The following is a 16,132-nucleotide window of genomic DNA, read 5'->3' on the forward strand; positions in this document are numbered from 1 at the left end:
AATGTTCACAAAGAAATATGTGCGAGGGAACTCGATCCTGCAGTTGACTAGAAACCAGAATGATTCACCGGTTTGGAAGGGTATTTTGCGGGCTAGGGATCACCTGAAGGAGGGTTTCTCATTCAAGCTTGGGAATGGTCATTCTTCTCTGTGGTACACGGATTGGAGTGGCACAGGTGCGCTTGCTTTACAGGTCCCATACGTAAACATAGCTGATACAAAGCTTGCCTTGAGGGACGTGGTGGCGAATGGAGGTTGGGATTTAAGGAGGGTGTACACTTACCTTCCTCAGGGGGCACCGCCAGGATAGGAATGGAGTGTTTGTCGTTGCTGACCAAATCCAGAATCTTTTGGAGAGGAGCTGGGATGTTTCTCTGAGTCGTATTCCCAGGGATTGTAACGCTGTAGCTGATTATTTGGCCCGGATTGTGGCTCGTAGTTTCAATCATAGCTTTTGGGTCATTGATGTTCCTTCCTTTGAGTTGGAGACCCTCTTGCTCAGGGATTGTTTAGCTCTTTAGTTTTGCTTTGTAATTTTCCGATGCATAAAAAAAAAAAATTATAATATACTTTTGCTATGACCAATCAGTATTGCAAGACTGACTCTCAAAAGACAATATTATTTTTTCTAATGGGTGTGAGGAAATGAATTGATTTTGATTTAACTCATTTTCAGCCTCATCCAATTCAATTGAAAAACAAAAAACAAAAAATTGATGCAACAAAATATGTAAGAAGACCAGTGCGCATTACGCACCAAGCGGAGGTTTTATTCAGTGAGCCGGTGCACCAGCAAGCAAATGCTAGTATATATTGCATTGCATGCACAGTCCGAAGGTTTCGATTGAAACGCATTCCCTCTTCTCTTCTTCCGTCACTGGTCAAGACAAGTAGTCTGAGTCTCAGAGAGTGAAAAATGGCGTCCAAGTCTCCGAAGAAAACCAACCTCTTAGATCACAACTCCATCAAGCACATTCTCGACGAGTCTGTCTCTGAGGTCGGTCGGCTAAAACCCTAACCCCTCTCTTTTTCCCATTTTCGATGTTGGACGATCTTTTTTTGCAATTGATGTACTAGTTCAATGTATGATTTTGCCTCTTTTTTGAAGTCAAATTTTAAGTCAATGTGCCTATCTGTTGTGTATTTTTCACTTTGATAAAGCATAGTAGTCAAGTTCCTTGATGTTAATTGGTGAAACAGGACGAGAATTTTCTGTTGATTATGTGTTGACATGATTGGCTAGGTTACATTGTGCTAGTAGGGCTTGTTTCTGGATAGTCATGATAATGTAGCTGAATGTGAGGTGATCTAATTCAGATTTCAGTGTGTGTGTAGTAAGGAGGACTTAGGGTTACAGGTGGGTGGTGGATGCAGTGTTGTCAAATCACGGACCATCGCGGTGAGCCAAGAATCCGCTATTTCGGCCGCTATTTAGAGGCGAATAGCGGGAATAGAGTGGGCGATAGCGGCGTCGCGATTAGCCAAAAATCCACTACGCTATAGCCGCTATTTGATAACACTGGGTTGATGTAGAGTCCTGCTTCTGCACTTGTGACGGCGGACGTTGTGTTCTTTTTATTTTTTCGTATACAATTGCAACAACGAAGTTTGAACCCAAGTTCTTATGCAAACTAACTAAAGTTTCTCACTACTTTCTCAGTCTAAGTGGCTTGAAATGTATTTTGTCTGGATTTACCTATGCATTTTTACATAGTTGAAAAGGTGTAATCCTGCTTTTGTATGTGCATGATTATGTTATGTGTGCTTAGTGTTCAGAGAAAAGGTGTAGTTTTTGGTTTACTAATTGGACAATTTTGTGTTTGTAGATAGTGAAGAGTAATGGGTATGTGGAAGATGTGAGATTGAGCAACGTGAGACTGTTGATTGGGGCTGTCATCATCGTCATTGCTCTCTTCTCTCAGTTTTACAAGAAGAAGTTCCCCGAGAATAAGGATTTTGTCCTTGCCTGCATCGCTTTATATCCTTTTCCTGCCTCTTTATTATTGTTGTTATATTTTGTTGGGCTGTTTGAAAAAATATACATATGCTTGATGACATTGCGCTGTGAGGGTAAAATTGAATAAGGAAGCATCTAAAACTAAGAATATTTCAAACGTTTTGTTTGTGCGTATTTGGGGGGGGGGGGTCTAATGGGGGTGATGGAAAATGAAACATCTTGAATTAACTCTTTGAAGTAGCGTGGGATGTGGGCATTATTCAAATTGAAAGTTTCCAAAGTTCCTTGCTAAATGGGTTTGATGCTTTGTGTGAGAAAGGAACCGGGATTGCTGATATTTTGTAATTTTAATTCATTCTGCTTCAGTGCTGTTTGATCCTTGACTCTCGTACGTATGTAATCTTCAATGGGTTGTTGCAGCTGATCATATACACTAAGGAGAAAGATGCTATACTGTTTACTTATCCTCCTGCTGTAAGTTTCTGTGAACTTAGCTCAAGCGGCACCTGTCTTTAATGCTAGAGTTGTATTTCTATATGAATAATAGATGCTCTATTTCAACTACTATGCTTATGACTGATCTTCACAAGTCTAAGTCGGTAACTAATAATTAACTTTGAACTTGGATGTTATTTCTTTCTTACAGGGATCCGGTACCGGTTTGGTAGTTTCCTCCAAATTGCCTAGATTTTCTGACATGTACACGCTTACCATAGCAAGTGCAGAGCCAAAATCAATTTCTACAAATGAACCAGTACATTTTACTAAAAGTGTTACTCAGTGGTATATATACACATCTCTCTCTAATCCCCCCATTCCAATCCCCATTACTTATGCATGCCTACACAATTACACTGGACATGTGAATCTGTTACAGTGCTTTTTGTAGTTCAAAACGCTTCAGTGTATTTTTGTGTGGATTTCAGGTTCACCAACGACGGAATCTTAGTTGAGGGCCTCTTTTGGAAGGATGTTGAAGCACTGATAGCTCAATATACGAAACCAAAGAAGAGCAAGTGATATGGAGACTTATCTTAGTTCTGCAGGGAACATTTTGGAGGGCAAATATACATCTAGATATGAGTTATATTTCTATACATTCTCAACATCTAAAATGGAAGTGAGTAAATCAAGCTTTCACTAGCTTTAGAACACAATTTATTTCCATTTTTCTTCAGTCTATTTTATAGAAAAAAGTCGAACCTTTATTTCCGTTTGATTTCCTAAAACCATTTAATGGTTCTCTTTCTCTATGTTCTTTTAGTTCATCATTTTTTACATAGAAAAAGAACTTCTATTAAGGAAGGAAGGAATAGTATAAAGAAAGAGGACAGACATCCTCTTAAGAAAATTACTGAAGAAAAAGCTTGAAACCGAAGTCCATGTTTAGTTTGATTTCTGTTAGGGTTTAGCATATGAAATTATGTGGAAAGATTATCATAGTGATGCTTACCGTCACACTTTGGACAACTCACATTTTAATACATATTAATTGGTACAAATAGAACTACAAGCATATGAAATTATTACTTGTCATAGTATTTTCTTTTTTTTTTCATAAGATTTTTTTAAGGATTTTTACATTTTTTATGGCTTTATTGTACTTTGGGCCCCTCATATATCGTGATTATACAATTTCGGTCTCATGTATAAATGGAGTGACTTGGGTCCTCAAATTTTATGATGTGTTCCTACTTCCTATCAAGTCATTCCATTAGTGATACATCCAAATTTTATCAGAGTTGTCTTAGTAAATCTTCAGTGTGTCATGTATGTGTTAAGTTGGATTTTTAAATCAAGTTGAATTGGGTAGTATATGATTAGGTTCCGCAAAAACTTTTACTCCATGGTCATGGTGGTTCGCGAAGGTTTTAGGGGAATAGAGAGGCGTTCTAAGTGGTTGGGTGTGTGGTGTTGTTGAGGTAGTGAGACGTAGAGTTGTTGTGTCGACTTGGGAAGGAGGTCGTGGAGTGAGGGGTTTTGGTTTCTATTTTGAGGAGGTGGCAGCCTCTGTTTCCACGCAGGTTTTTATCAATGGCTTTGAAGTAACCAAAGTGGAGCTTGGATATTGCAGGCTTTCATTGTAACTAATTCTTCTTCAGGCAGTGCAATGGCTCGTGTCGACTAGAAGTGAAGGTTGAAGTGATTAACAGTGGTCACGGGTAATCAACCTCTGACCAAAACCACCCTCAAGCTCCGTTTGTTCCAATTTCCCTTTTCTCTCACGAAGGTGATAGGGATTATAATTAGGGATTTTTGGGTATTAAATAATTCAATTTTATCATTAAATTAAAATATGATATGAAACACTCAAGTTGACATTCACGGTCCACATGTCTATTACATTTTGGATGTGCCTCAATTTTCACACTTCAAAAAAATTTGTATCAAAATTGTTCATTTTGAATATTAAGGACCTAAACGTACAATCACAATAGATAGAGATAGTGCAAATAAGTTTATGTTTTACAAAAAAAACAATTAAACCGTAGGATTGATACCAATCAATGTCATGCAAGTAGCTGTCAAGGGACCTAGGAAGAAATACATGTTTGTCAAAATGAGTGCCCCATACCTTAGACCTTAGTGGTCCTTTAATTAAATAGTACTTTAATCGAATCAAATCTTATTTAAAGCCACATATAGTCAATCAATCCTGGATGCCAGCCAAAGAAGTGAAGAACCCAATGTATAAGTATAAGAGCGAGAAGAACCTAGTTGGGTAGATATTTGTTTGGTTACATGGGAAAATAAAAAAACAAACAGCATTAGGGCAACACAGGATGTGAACAATATGAGATGGAGCTAGGGATGGCAACGGGCACGGGACTCAAACTCAAATCCATTACTTATGTGAAATAGTAACCCGTCCCAAAATCCAATTCAAAATCTGCTTTCATAAAAAAAAAGTAAATTCTTAGAAAGAAAAAAAAACAAATACTATTTATCATCTTCATCCATCACCAAAGTTAGACAACAATAGTTTAGAGTTTACTTTCTCAAACATACAAAGGTACAATTAATTGTCAAACACTAAGAACAAAGTTTATAAATATATACGAGGGTTTTTTTTGCAATTTTATGTTTCGGGTATATTTGGGTTCGGGTTCGGGCGGGTATGGGCACATATTTAACTACTACCAAACCCATAAATTGCTACAGTAACGGGCAAAACCCAAACCCAAATCCAATCATATCGGGTTTTGTCCATCAAATCGAATCGGGTTTGGGCGGATACCCATGGGTTTGGGCAAAATTGCCATCCCTGGATGGAGCAAATTGGACTTCACCTCTTTTTTTTATACATCAGAAAGATAAATTGCACTCTCAAAGTATTGATCCCTGAACCTTCCTCACTCAACCCACATGGCACCTTTTTTTTTGCTACATCGGAAAATTAACAACAAAATAAAAGACTAAGGAATAGCCAACCGATCCCTCAAAATGAGGATCTCTAAGTCTGAAGGCGGAGCCTCCAGGAGACACAGATTCATGGACGTAGCGGAAGCACCCTTCTTGGCCAACCAATCTGCTGGTTGATTGCAGTCCCTGCTAATCACATTGATAGTCACCTTCCATTCCGTGCTCTTCAGGTCATGAATCTCGGTGAGGATAGGGAAGAAACTACGATTATCCTCGTCCTGCAGCGCCCGCAACAGATTACCGCAATCAATGTTGCAAATTAGATCCTTGATTCCTTGCTCCCAAGCGATCTGCAATCCTGTCAACAGAGCCCTAGCTTCCGCAAGGAGCACATTTCCTCCTGCAAGATGACTGTGAAATCCGCCTACCCAATGTCCCTGGTGGTTGCGAATCAGGCCGCCGGAACCCATGACCTTGACAACGGGATTATAGCTGCCATCGACACATAGATTAAACGCTCCTGCTGGCGGTGGCTGCCACCTTCTAGCCATCCAATTTCTGCCCTCTGATTCGGCCTCCCCACTCAAGACCTTCTGGATCTCATCATGTTCATTGCATAACCGACGCCACGCCACATCAACGGTCCAAGGATCCTCCTCGAAAATCATGTTATTACGCCACTTCCATATCCCCCATAAACATGCCAGAAAACGGCTGCCATTCCTCCCCTGAACCTGGCTCCGTACCCACGCATCACACCCATTCTGCATGAACCCTGGCCATGAAAGCGCACCCGCACGCATCCATAACTCCTTTGAATGAGGGTAATCCCTCAAGCAGTGGATTGCATCTTCCTCAGGAGCAGAACAACGAGTGCAGCTAGGAGACGCTGCCATGTTACATCTGAAGCGGTGTAGGTTTGTTTGAATGGAATTGTGCACCACCAGCCAGATGAATATTCGGATTCTCTCCGGAATCTTTAAACGCCAAAGCCAACGCCAATCCTCAAGGTTTTCATGTTGCTGCAACCGGTCTGCGAGCCAAGAATACCCATCTTTGACGGTGTAGCACCCACTATCGCTGCTTTCCCACACCCAAAGGTCCTGACGATTGACAACTAATTGGGGTTTCAAGAGCTGCAACTGGGAGGCAATGTTCTGAGGTAACACTATGTACAGGAGCTCTAAGTTCCAGACATGAGACTGAATAATGTCACGCAGCTTCACGTTCACATCATGAATGTCAACATACGGTATCAAATCCGCCACTCTACCTTCGCTGCTCTAATTGTCATACCACAGTGACGTAGACCCATCTCCTAAACTGAATTTGAACCCCGACCTGAGGTGATCACGGGCTTTGAGAATTCCTTTCCATATTGGTGAATCATTCCTCTTAGATTGAACTTGCAAAACAGAGTTAGAATCCAAGTATTTGTGTTTCATGTCTTGTACCCATAACTTTTGAGGTTTATGGATGAGGCTCCACACGGCTTTGCCCAGCAATGTCGTGTTTGCTGTAACACCCTGATTTCGGTGGCGTCACTTTAGTAACAAAAAAGAAACTTAAGCGGAAAAAACGTGAATTTTTTTTTTTGATTTACTTAACTGATAAAACTAAAGACTTAATGAAATAAACTCAACAACAAAAGATAACAGAACTAATATACAAAATATAAATACAGCCCCCGCTGTAAGTAACGAACCTCGTCACGAGTAACCTCCAGTGACGGAAAGTAACAAAAACAACGCCCGTAGGCAATATGTACAATCCAAAAGGATAGGTCAAGTGTCCGCAACACAATCCCTCAAAAATGAGAATAAGTCAGCCCAAACGGCCTAAAACAAGACCCCCTAGTCCAACCAACTCTCTGTGATTTCCGTAAAGAAACCACACAAAAAGCTATCGGTAGGAAACTACCCTGTCCCCAAATGAAACATGACGGTCAGAGCTAAGACTTTACTCCTACACTAATCCTATCTCGAGAAGCTCACACCAGCACTCAAAACTACGTGCTAGCGTGATCGTCGTCCGAATCTGAATCCAGAACGACCAAGTCTATATACACCATCCTCCCTCCTCTCGCTACCGCGATGCGCTCCTGTGCTGGCCTCACGGGCTTAGGGCCCGAGCCAAAGTCATCGATGACAGCAACAGTAGGTGAGCTGGACTCCGCAGAAGTCCCTCCCACAGGCTCCTCCTCTGAGGGGTCCTCATCATCCGAAGATGACGGTGGTGGTGGTGCTCGTACTCCGGGTCCGCAGTGCACGCCGGGTGGCAAGTTGAAACTGACAGTGCATCTCCTCAGCACTCCTTCCGTCAAGTGTCCCCATCGCTCAACATGGTCCTCCATAATCCTCCCCGAGTACGTCGCTCGGTGGCCAGCGGGGTCGACCACCCACGAACCGGGGTCATCCTGATCTAACATCTCGTACCTAGTCCCCCCCGAAGGGTGGACCATCGTGAATCAGTCCGCCAAAGACATCTGACAAGGGGCGTAGTCCGCCAAAGCACACACAGAAGACGCGAGGGTCAACTCCAAAGAATTATGTAAATAATAACTCCAATAGGTAAAGGTAAGGGGTAGCCACTTAGGCTTATAAGTTAGAGATAGCATCCTAGGGTTGTATATTTCACAATGAATATAACGACAATAATAACACATAATATGCATCAAATAAGATTAACAAGTAACAATCACACTCAGCAACTAAGTCAGTATGCATGTTGCATGAAGTGCAATGCCGGTTAACAAGATGCATTCCGGAAGGGATGGACATCAACGGATCAGCCCTAGCACCAGCCACGGTGAGACCATTTCGGCTCGCGTGCCTCTTACACCAACAACAATGGTAGTCAGATCAGCAGTAAACCCGAAGGTCTGCCATTTCGGTCTGCTACTAAGAATCACCTAGCAGTGTTCTTACGCGGAAATCCGGGTCTTATGACCATTTTGGAATCCACCGAGGTCCGGAGTTCGTCCCGTGTTTAAACCTCTTAATGTGTGCATGAATGCAAAGTGATTAGCCAAACAACGTATCCGACCTCACTCGACACGTCGCCACGTGTTCTAGCTAACTTATTGTCTCTAAAAGCATACCCTAAGGCAAAAGTCGATTCTGCGACAAAAGACCATTCATTACAAAACACATTATCTCATGATGATTCCTCGAATCATCCGACTCATCTCCATCCGATGGTCAAAACTGCTCAGCGAGCAAAGAGTATCAACATACTCGGAAACTACCCATTTCCCGGCTTATCTTTCGGATAGCCCAACAACACAACTGCTCCTCGAGCAAAAGAGTATCAACATACTCAGAACTTATTAGTTCCCTCAACACTTGGACTCGACGACACTTCTCATTTTCCAAAAACTAAGATTTGAATCCTAAGCTTTCATTCGAGATTGTTATCATTATTTAAAGATTTAGAGGTTGTTTAATGTCTTATGAATTTTCCTTGTAAATTAGTTTCCATTTAGTTTTATCGCAAATCTTATGAGTTTTCAAAGATCCCATATCCCTAATAACTCCCAGAGAATGTCTCGATCCACTAAAACAATAACAAGGCCCGAACCTCCGTTCGTCCCGTCAAACTTTCCCAAACTCTCGTAGTAAATTTTGGCATGGCTTGCCCGTTATCCTCACTCTGGATCACAACAGATATATATGTAATTGCATAGTCAAATTAGCACAATCCCACAATCATGGCACATATATCAACACATCCTAGATGAACCATTTAGCACTTAGCATATAGAGCAAATATCACACATCCTAGATTAACCACTTAGCACATAGCATGTGAATCAATCTCAAAAACAGTTCAGAGATGAATAATCATCATTGTCAGCCGAAGCCTCAGAAAACATTTTCCCAGTCAAACACAAACAAGTGCATAAACAGTAAATCAAGTCGAATGCGTCGACACCTAAAGCATTAACTAATAGTTCAGTGAGTAGCCCTCACCTGTAGTTCTTCCAGGGTTATCCTCGAACGTTCCTTCACACTCCACGCCTTGTTCTTCGGGAAATTCCTCAAATGAACCTTAGAGCAAAAACCACAGAATTCCATCATAATCAGTCAGAAACTCAGCAATCAATACTCACTAAGGTTACACGAAGTAGCATATACTCCGAAGTACGATAATCTAACGCGAAAGGACAAGTTTTTGAAAAAGAAATTTTCTTCCTCCCCTTGGATAGCTCACGGCCACACATCACAATTGTGTGTGTCGATTTTTCTTCGATCAAACTTGGTTCCTATGCTATCATTAGTCGTAACTAAGGCGAATCTAAACTCGGAAAAATTATCGGATCAAAAACTGTCGCAGGGGTATTTTGGTCAATATTTTTAGCTCAGAATTTCAAAATTGGAAATTCGAAAAACAAACTTGATGGGGACGTCACCAACGATGTTTATGACGACTAATCCTAATGACACTAAGCTCAGTCGATAGTTTTCAGCCCAAAGGACGAAACTTTGTCTAAAAATGGGTATTTGAAGCAGAATTGAAACTCGGCGGCAGTTCGGCGAGAATCGGCGAAATGTAATCCGCTAAACATGCTCTTGGGCACGTAGGGAAGATGTTTAGATAGAAAGATGAAGTTATTTGGACAGTTTTGCAAAAACCTCAAAACTTAGAGTACAGAAAGACATAGTGAAAAACTACGGAATTGACGATCAGAAGTAAGGATGAGCAACTATACCTCGATACCTTCAAGTAGCAATTGTCAGAACAACGATCAAGCAAGAAACGGCGAAAATCTTTTCTCCTCCCTCTCCTCTCAAACTCGCGGCCTCTATGGTGAAAATGGTGAAGGTTTTGATCTTTTTCTTTTATTTATAGGGGATGGGAAAATGCGGGAAAATGAAAATTTCGCGATTCCGATTTTTCCGGCTTCATTCTCCGTGAATTCTAAGATAGGTTTTGGCGACAGAATTCGAAAACTTAATAGAGGTTTATTGGAATTAAGGTAAACAATCCAAAGTCGGTGTAAATCTATTTTACCCGATAAACTACTTTTTGCAGTGGATGTCGGATGAGAAATCTTCTTTCTGAAGAAATATTGGAAACACCAAGAGAAATGGGTGTACGCGTGTGGAATCTTCATTTGAAGCTCCGAATAGAAAAAGTCTTCATCAACCGTTCATCTTAGGTTTCTTGAACTATCAGAGTTTTAGTTTCGGCAAACCTCCGAGGATTGGAATCGGACGTTCGTACATTCTAGGGTTTCGCATCGAAACGCTTGTTATAGACGGATTAAGAGAAGTTCTAACATTTCTCTGAAGATTTTTGGAATTAGTTTCCATCGTGTCTTTAAGTGTAAATTAGCTATTTACTAGCGCTCTTGCCCTAGGTTTAAGCGAATACTAATCGTGCTATAACTTTTATCGACTTTGATACAGTCCTTAGACTTTTCCTGAACTTTCTCCTTCATAAATTTATTCCATTCGATAAACTCTTGTTCAGGTTTCCCTTCACGATACATCAAACCTATTCGTGAATAGGAATTTTATTCACTTATTCTAAACTTAAAAACTTGGGTCTTACATTAGCCAAGCCCACATCCGCACCGCCAGCCCACCATGTTCTTTAGCTCGCTTAATTTTATCCCAACTAACAAGGTGCCATCCCTGAGTACCACCCTTGCTCGCCCATATAAAAGAGCGAATCATTTGATTGATGCGATTAGTCACAGTTCGAGGGAGATAAAAAACTTGCATTGTATAGGCTGGGATGGCTGAAATGACGGATTTTGCAAGATAAATCCTCCCTGCAATTAAGCATGTTCCTCCTCCATGTACCCAGCTTGCGTTGAATGTTCTCAATAAGGAAATTAAAATTTCTACTCCTCAATCCTCATGCATCCCCCTTTCAGGGGAAATCCCAAGTATTTGCCCAAGTCCCGGACAAAAGGGATTGGGGCAATTCTAGAGATCTCACTCCTTACTTCTGTACTAACTCCCTTTGAGGTTATGGCTTTGGACTTGTTCATATTAATTTTAAGCCCCGAGCTATCACAGAAGGTTTCATGGTTCCCGCCAGGAGATTAACTTGAGTTGTTGTTGCTTTGCAGAAAAGAAGCACATCATCTGCAAAGAATAAATGAGATATTGGAGGTCCTCATCTTGAAATTCTCACTAGTTTCCAATCACCTGTATCCACACGATTCTGAATAGTGACAGAGAGTTGCTCCATACATAGAACATAAAGATATGGAGATAGGGGATCCCCTTGTCTCAGGCCCCGCCCGGGTTTGAATTTAGGGAGCCTAGAGCCATTCCAAAGAATGGAGATGTGAGAAGATGTAACACAACACATGATAAGGCAAATTGTCGTTTCCGGAAAGCCATAATATTCCAAGGTCTCCTTGAGAAAATCCCAAGAAACACTATCATACGCCTTCTCAAGGTCAATTTTAAATGCCAAGCTCCCCTTCTTAGCAGAGGAGAGATACATGTGATGGATTATCTTCTGGGCGAGGAAGGCATTGTCCATCGTTCCTCTCCCTGGGAGGAAGCTATTTTGCATCGGGCCAATCAACTTATTCAGGAAGGGGCGAATTCTATTGACCATGACCTTTGTAATCAACTTGTAAGTGACATTGTAGAGACTTATAGGGCGGAGCTCCTTGACTGTGGAAGGATTATCCACCTTCGGGATAAGGACCACCAATATCTCCATCTAATCCTCATTGACCTGGCCTTCCTGGAAAGCATCTCTCACCAGCTTCCACAAGGATTGTCCAACATGGTTCCAATATTTTTTGTAAAAGAAAGGTTGAAAGCCATCTGGACCTGGAGCTGTGTAGGATTTCATGCTCATAAAAGCTTCTTTAACCTCTTCCTGCGTGACTGGTTGGACAAGGGAGGCCTTAGCCTCATCTGTCAAGGTGGGAAAGCGATCATGGCTAAGGTGGGCACCTTGGAATGATGTGTCAACCGCAAAAAGCTTGGTGAAGAAGTCTTGTACCTCCTGCTTTAGGACCTCGACATCTGAGCACCACCCTCCATCCCCAACTTTGAGCTGATGGATATGGTTCCTTTTCCGTCTAATGACAGTTTGAGTATGGAAATAGGCAGTGTTCCTATCTCCAAATTTCACCCTATTGTCTCTCGCTTTCTGGTACCACATGAGTTCCTCTTGCTTGAGAATATTTCTATATTCCCACTGCAACTCCGCTTCAAACATAACCAGATTTGAGGTGACCATGGAATCAAGTTCACGTTGGACCCCTCTCAGGCGGCCTTCAATATGTCTCTTCCTCCTGAAGATATTACCAAAAACCTCTTTGTTGAACACTTGGGAGGCCTCCCTAATCCGGTTCAATTTTAGGCTGATGTTCTCCTCACCAGTTCTCCACGAATTCTCCACAAGGGTCTCAAACTGAGAGTGCTCCGCCCAAGCGGCCAGGAAGTGAAAGGGACAGTCTTGGGTGTAAGTCACTGTATTGCCACAATGAAGGAGGAGGGGGGCATGGTCAAAATGGACTCTGTTTAGAACCTCGACAAAAGCATCAGGAAACTCCACACACCAAAAGCTCTATCCAAACGCTTGGACAAGACCAGACGGTTGTTTACTTTCCTGAACCAAGTGTATTGGCGCCCCACTGAGCCCGAGTCAATGAGGTTACACTGGTCCAGAATTGAGGCAAAAAGATCTGCTCTATTAGCGAGGAAGTCACCACCTCGAACTTCAGAAGGGAGGAGAATCTCGTTGAAGTCCCCCACAAGGAGCCAAGGTAGAATGATTGAACTCCTTAAGTGGAGAAGACGGTTCCATAAGGTATCTCGCTGGGCCGGAATCGGAGAAGCATACATTGCACTGCAGACCCAAGAAAGATTGGCCTTCCACACCTCAAAAGTGACCACTTGCGGATGAGCCTTCACAAGACGGAAGGATACATTTGACCCTCTATGAGAGAGTACCCAAATCCCACCACTAAAGCCTCGGGCCTCCTCAATGAAAATGGGTGTGTAGTCAAGAGTGTTCCAAAATCTACTCACCCTTTTGAATTGGCACTTAGTTTCCAACAGGATAACCACATCCGGTTTCTTACAACGGATAATATCCTTAAGTGCAAGCTTACCATGGTCATGCACTGAACCTCTAATATTCCAAGAGACAATTTTAAAATCTGCAAAACTAATCATTAAAAACTGATTTATGTGAATCAGGGAATAAACCCTGGCAACGGTCACGTGGATCCGGCTAATCATTAGCAATAATTGGTTGTGTTGAATGTCCCTCAACGTTTTTAACGTTTCCACTCGGCTGAGCAATTAATTCCGCACTAATACTCATTGGGACCTCATCATTGCGCCCCAAAATTCGAAGAGGCCGTTGAATAGCTGCATTGACTTGGTCGTGGTCCCCGCGCTCCCAATCATAGCCTCGTGTACTGCGTTTTTAATTAATCATCAACAAATGATTCGTGGGCCCACTGCTGCTCCCAAATTGGAAAACCCATTTTCCCTTGTTTTCAACAGCAGACCCTCCTCTCTCTTCATTATGAGCTGGCACCTTTTTAGTGAGTTTCAATGCCCCATGATTACTGCCTAAGATTCTGTGCTGCTTTCTTGTGGAATCTTTGACCTTAATTGCCCCATCATTCTTCTCCTTTCCGTTATGCGTTTTCCTCATTTTCTGCTCCTCAGCTGCTGGTTTTTTCATGGCCACCACCGGTTTCTTTTTATTTTTTTTCTTCTTGACAACGGTCATCCATTGGCCTAGCGGTTCTGCCCCTGCCTCATCATTTGCAATTATTGCTGGTCTCTCCACTTGAATGGCCTCATCAATGCTCTTCCCTCCCATCTCGCTCGTTTCCGTAACTGCCGTCTGGGATGGAGGAATCTCCATGTCTTGGCATTCCATGGCTCCCACCTTGTCGTTGGCCACCGCCACCTCCTCCTCAGGTGCCGCCACGCCTCCGGTTGCCGGTTTAGTCATGGTACTTGGCTCTGGAGTTACTGGATTCGTACATTCCCTGAACCTATGTCCATAGCACCCACACTTAGTGCAAATCACATGGAGTCCTTCATACTCCACCTTGTACCAGTAGTCCTCCAAGCAGATCTTACCCACCACTGGTTTGCCAATGGCTCGTGCTGCTGACATGAGATAGCTTTCATCATAGAACACAACGTTCAGCCCCGGAATGCGAATCCATGCCAGAGTTTTCTTGACCCGCGCCGCTGGGGATATGAACTCCGGGCTCCAAGTCGCCACTGCTAGATAATGGTCGAAGATCATCCATGGACCACCTCCCATCACCTTGTCTTTATCCTCATTCCTGTCAAATTTGACCATGTGGAAGCCATTGTCTACATCCATGAGATCAAAGTCCCCAATTAATCTCCAGAGGCTTGCCAGCTTTGCTTTCATTAGCTTGTATCCTAGCCGTTTCCCAGCAAGGAGATGACTAGGGCATCCTTCCATGGTGAGCACATGTTCTCTATCACATCCTGTTCCACTACTATCTTTGGAAGTATAAACCACATGACACCTAGCTCTTAGCATTTGAACTATCATCCACAAATAAAATAAGCATTAGAGAAAATAATACTGTTTTTATTCAAAAAAAAATATATAAACGACCCCCTTTACGTTCACCCATTTGTCCTCTACTTATTGTATGCATTCTTCGTATTAAATTGAAAAATGACTAAGTTTTGAAAGGCCCTAAGTTAGTCCATAAAAAATAGTCCCCAAGTTAGTAAACTGACAATGTACACGTAATAAATTTTAGAGTAAAATACATAAACTTTTTAATATTTGTTAAAATAACACTTCACGTCATTCTTATATAAAATATACTCTTCACCCTCTAAAAGATGATGTTTATATATCCACACCTCATTTGAAGAAACGCGGAGAGTGGTGAAAAAAAGAAGAAAATGGCGAAGGTGGGGGAAAGAATGGGGCAAATGCAAGAAGGGGATAGAATGAGAGGAAAATGACGGAGAAAGAGGGCTAAAATGGTGGGAAAGAAGAAGGAGGTCATGCGAAGAAGGGCTTCCTTCGCTTCATACAATAGGGTTGGAAAAAAATAGGTTAAATTAATTTTAGACTTGGGATTAGGGTTGGTTTGATTAATTTAGGAATTAGATGGTTTAATCTTTGTGATGTGTAATTCATTAAAACAAATATTGAAGTCATGTTAACTCACTTAAACACGTGGAGGATATCACATAAGCCTTCACTGATTAATGATTACTCTTTGTGAAGATAGAGATAGAGGTAATCTTACAATTTGAATTCACATAGTCAATTCATTTGAGATGATCATAATCCCTATACAAACCAAGCAATTAACAGAAATGATCATACACCCTTTTTTTGGCATTGTTATTGGTGTCACCCCACATCTAATTATGTTACCCTTAAAGTGTCAAAAATACCAAAATACCCTTAATTAAAAAAATACTCACTCAGTGCACCGCCACCCACCCTTACCATTTGCCATCGTCCCTCCTCCTTCCTCATTCCACCATCATCCGCACCATCCATACCCATGCCCATCTTCATACTAATCTTCGTCACTCTACGTCGTTTTTCTTTGCTCGCCGCACTCTTTATCGCCTAGCTCGTTTTATCAATTATGTTCGCAGGTAAACTCACGTTTTCACTTTTAAATTTACTTTAAAGTATCTATTACAAACTTTAAAAATGCAAACATGATCCAATTCGAAAGTGCGAGAAAAAAAATCTTTTCAAATTTTATAAATTTTAGGATAACATGAATAAATGTAGGAGTTTTTTTTTGTTTTTAGGAGTGACACCAATAACAAATTTTTTTCCCCATAT

The 16,132-nt window shown here is 41.7% G+C and overlaps 2 protein-coding genes across 2 annotated transcripts; one reads left to right on the plus strand and one right to left on the minus strand.

Annotated features, from left to right (window-relative positions):
* Window positions 1-755: 755 nt before the first annotated feature.
* On the plus strand, window positions 756-3,165 carry LOC130731605 (signal peptidase complex subunit 2-like). The gene is made up of 5 exons (XM_057583886.1): window positions 756-997; window positions 1,827-1,978; window positions 2,350-2,431; window positions 2,604-2,740; window positions 2,884-3,165. The coding sequence occupies exons 1-5, from the start codon at window positions 917-919 to the stop codon at window positions 2,975-2,977; spliced, it is 546 nt and encodes a 181-aa protein (XP_057439869.1). The 5' UTR covers window positions 756-916; the 3' UTR covers window positions 2,978-3,165.
* Window positions 3,166-12,010: 8,845 nt separating this feature from the next.
* Window positions 12,011-15,847, minus strand: LOC130725245 (uncharacterized). Its single transcript, XM_057576516.1, has 4 exons — window positions 15,757-15,847; window positions 13,771-14,850; window positions 12,861-13,463; window positions 12,011-12,771 (listed from the first exon to the last, which is right to left on the minus strand). Exons 1-4 carry the CDS (start codon window positions 15,845-15,847, stop codon window positions 12,011-12,013), a joined length of 2,535 nt encoding a protein of 844 aa, XP_057432499.1.
* Window positions 15,848-16,132: the final 285 nt, after the last annotated feature.

The sequence above is a fragment of the Lotus japonicus genome, chromosome 1 (genome assembly GCF_012489685.1).
Source record: "Lotus japonicus ecotype B-129 chromosome 1, LjGifu_v1.2".
Lineage (NCBI taxonomy): Eukaryota > Viridiplantae > Streptophyta > Magnoliopsida > Fabales > Fabaceae > Lotus > Lotus japonicus.

Bases quoted from the DNA above. Each gene is read 5' to 3' on its own strand.
- LOC130731605 (XM_057583886.1), top strand. From the start codon at position 917: ATGGCGTCCAAGTCTCCGAAGAAAACCAACCTCTTAGATCACAACTCC. The intron at 998-1,826 runs GTCGGTCGGCTA...TTGTGTTTGTAG, and splicing joins TCGACGAGTCTGTCTCTGAG to ATAGTGAAGAGTAATGGGTA. The intron at 2,432-2,603 runs GTAAGTTTCTGT...TCTTTCTTACAG, and splicing joins TGTTTACTTATCCTCCTGCT to GGATCCGGTACCGGTTTGGT.
- LOC130725245 (XM_057576516.1), bottom strand. From the start codon at position 15,847: ATGGGCATGGGTATGGATGGTGCGGATGATGGTGGAATGAGGAAGGAG. The intron at 13,464-13,770 runs GTGGGCCCACGA...TTAGTTTTGCAG, and splicing joins TTTCCAATTTGGGAGCAGCA to ATTTTAAAATTGTCTCTTGG. The intron at 12,772-12,860 runs GTGTGTGGAGTT...GTGGCAATACAG, and splicing joins GCGTTTGGATAGAGCTTTTG to TGACTTACACCCAAGACTGT.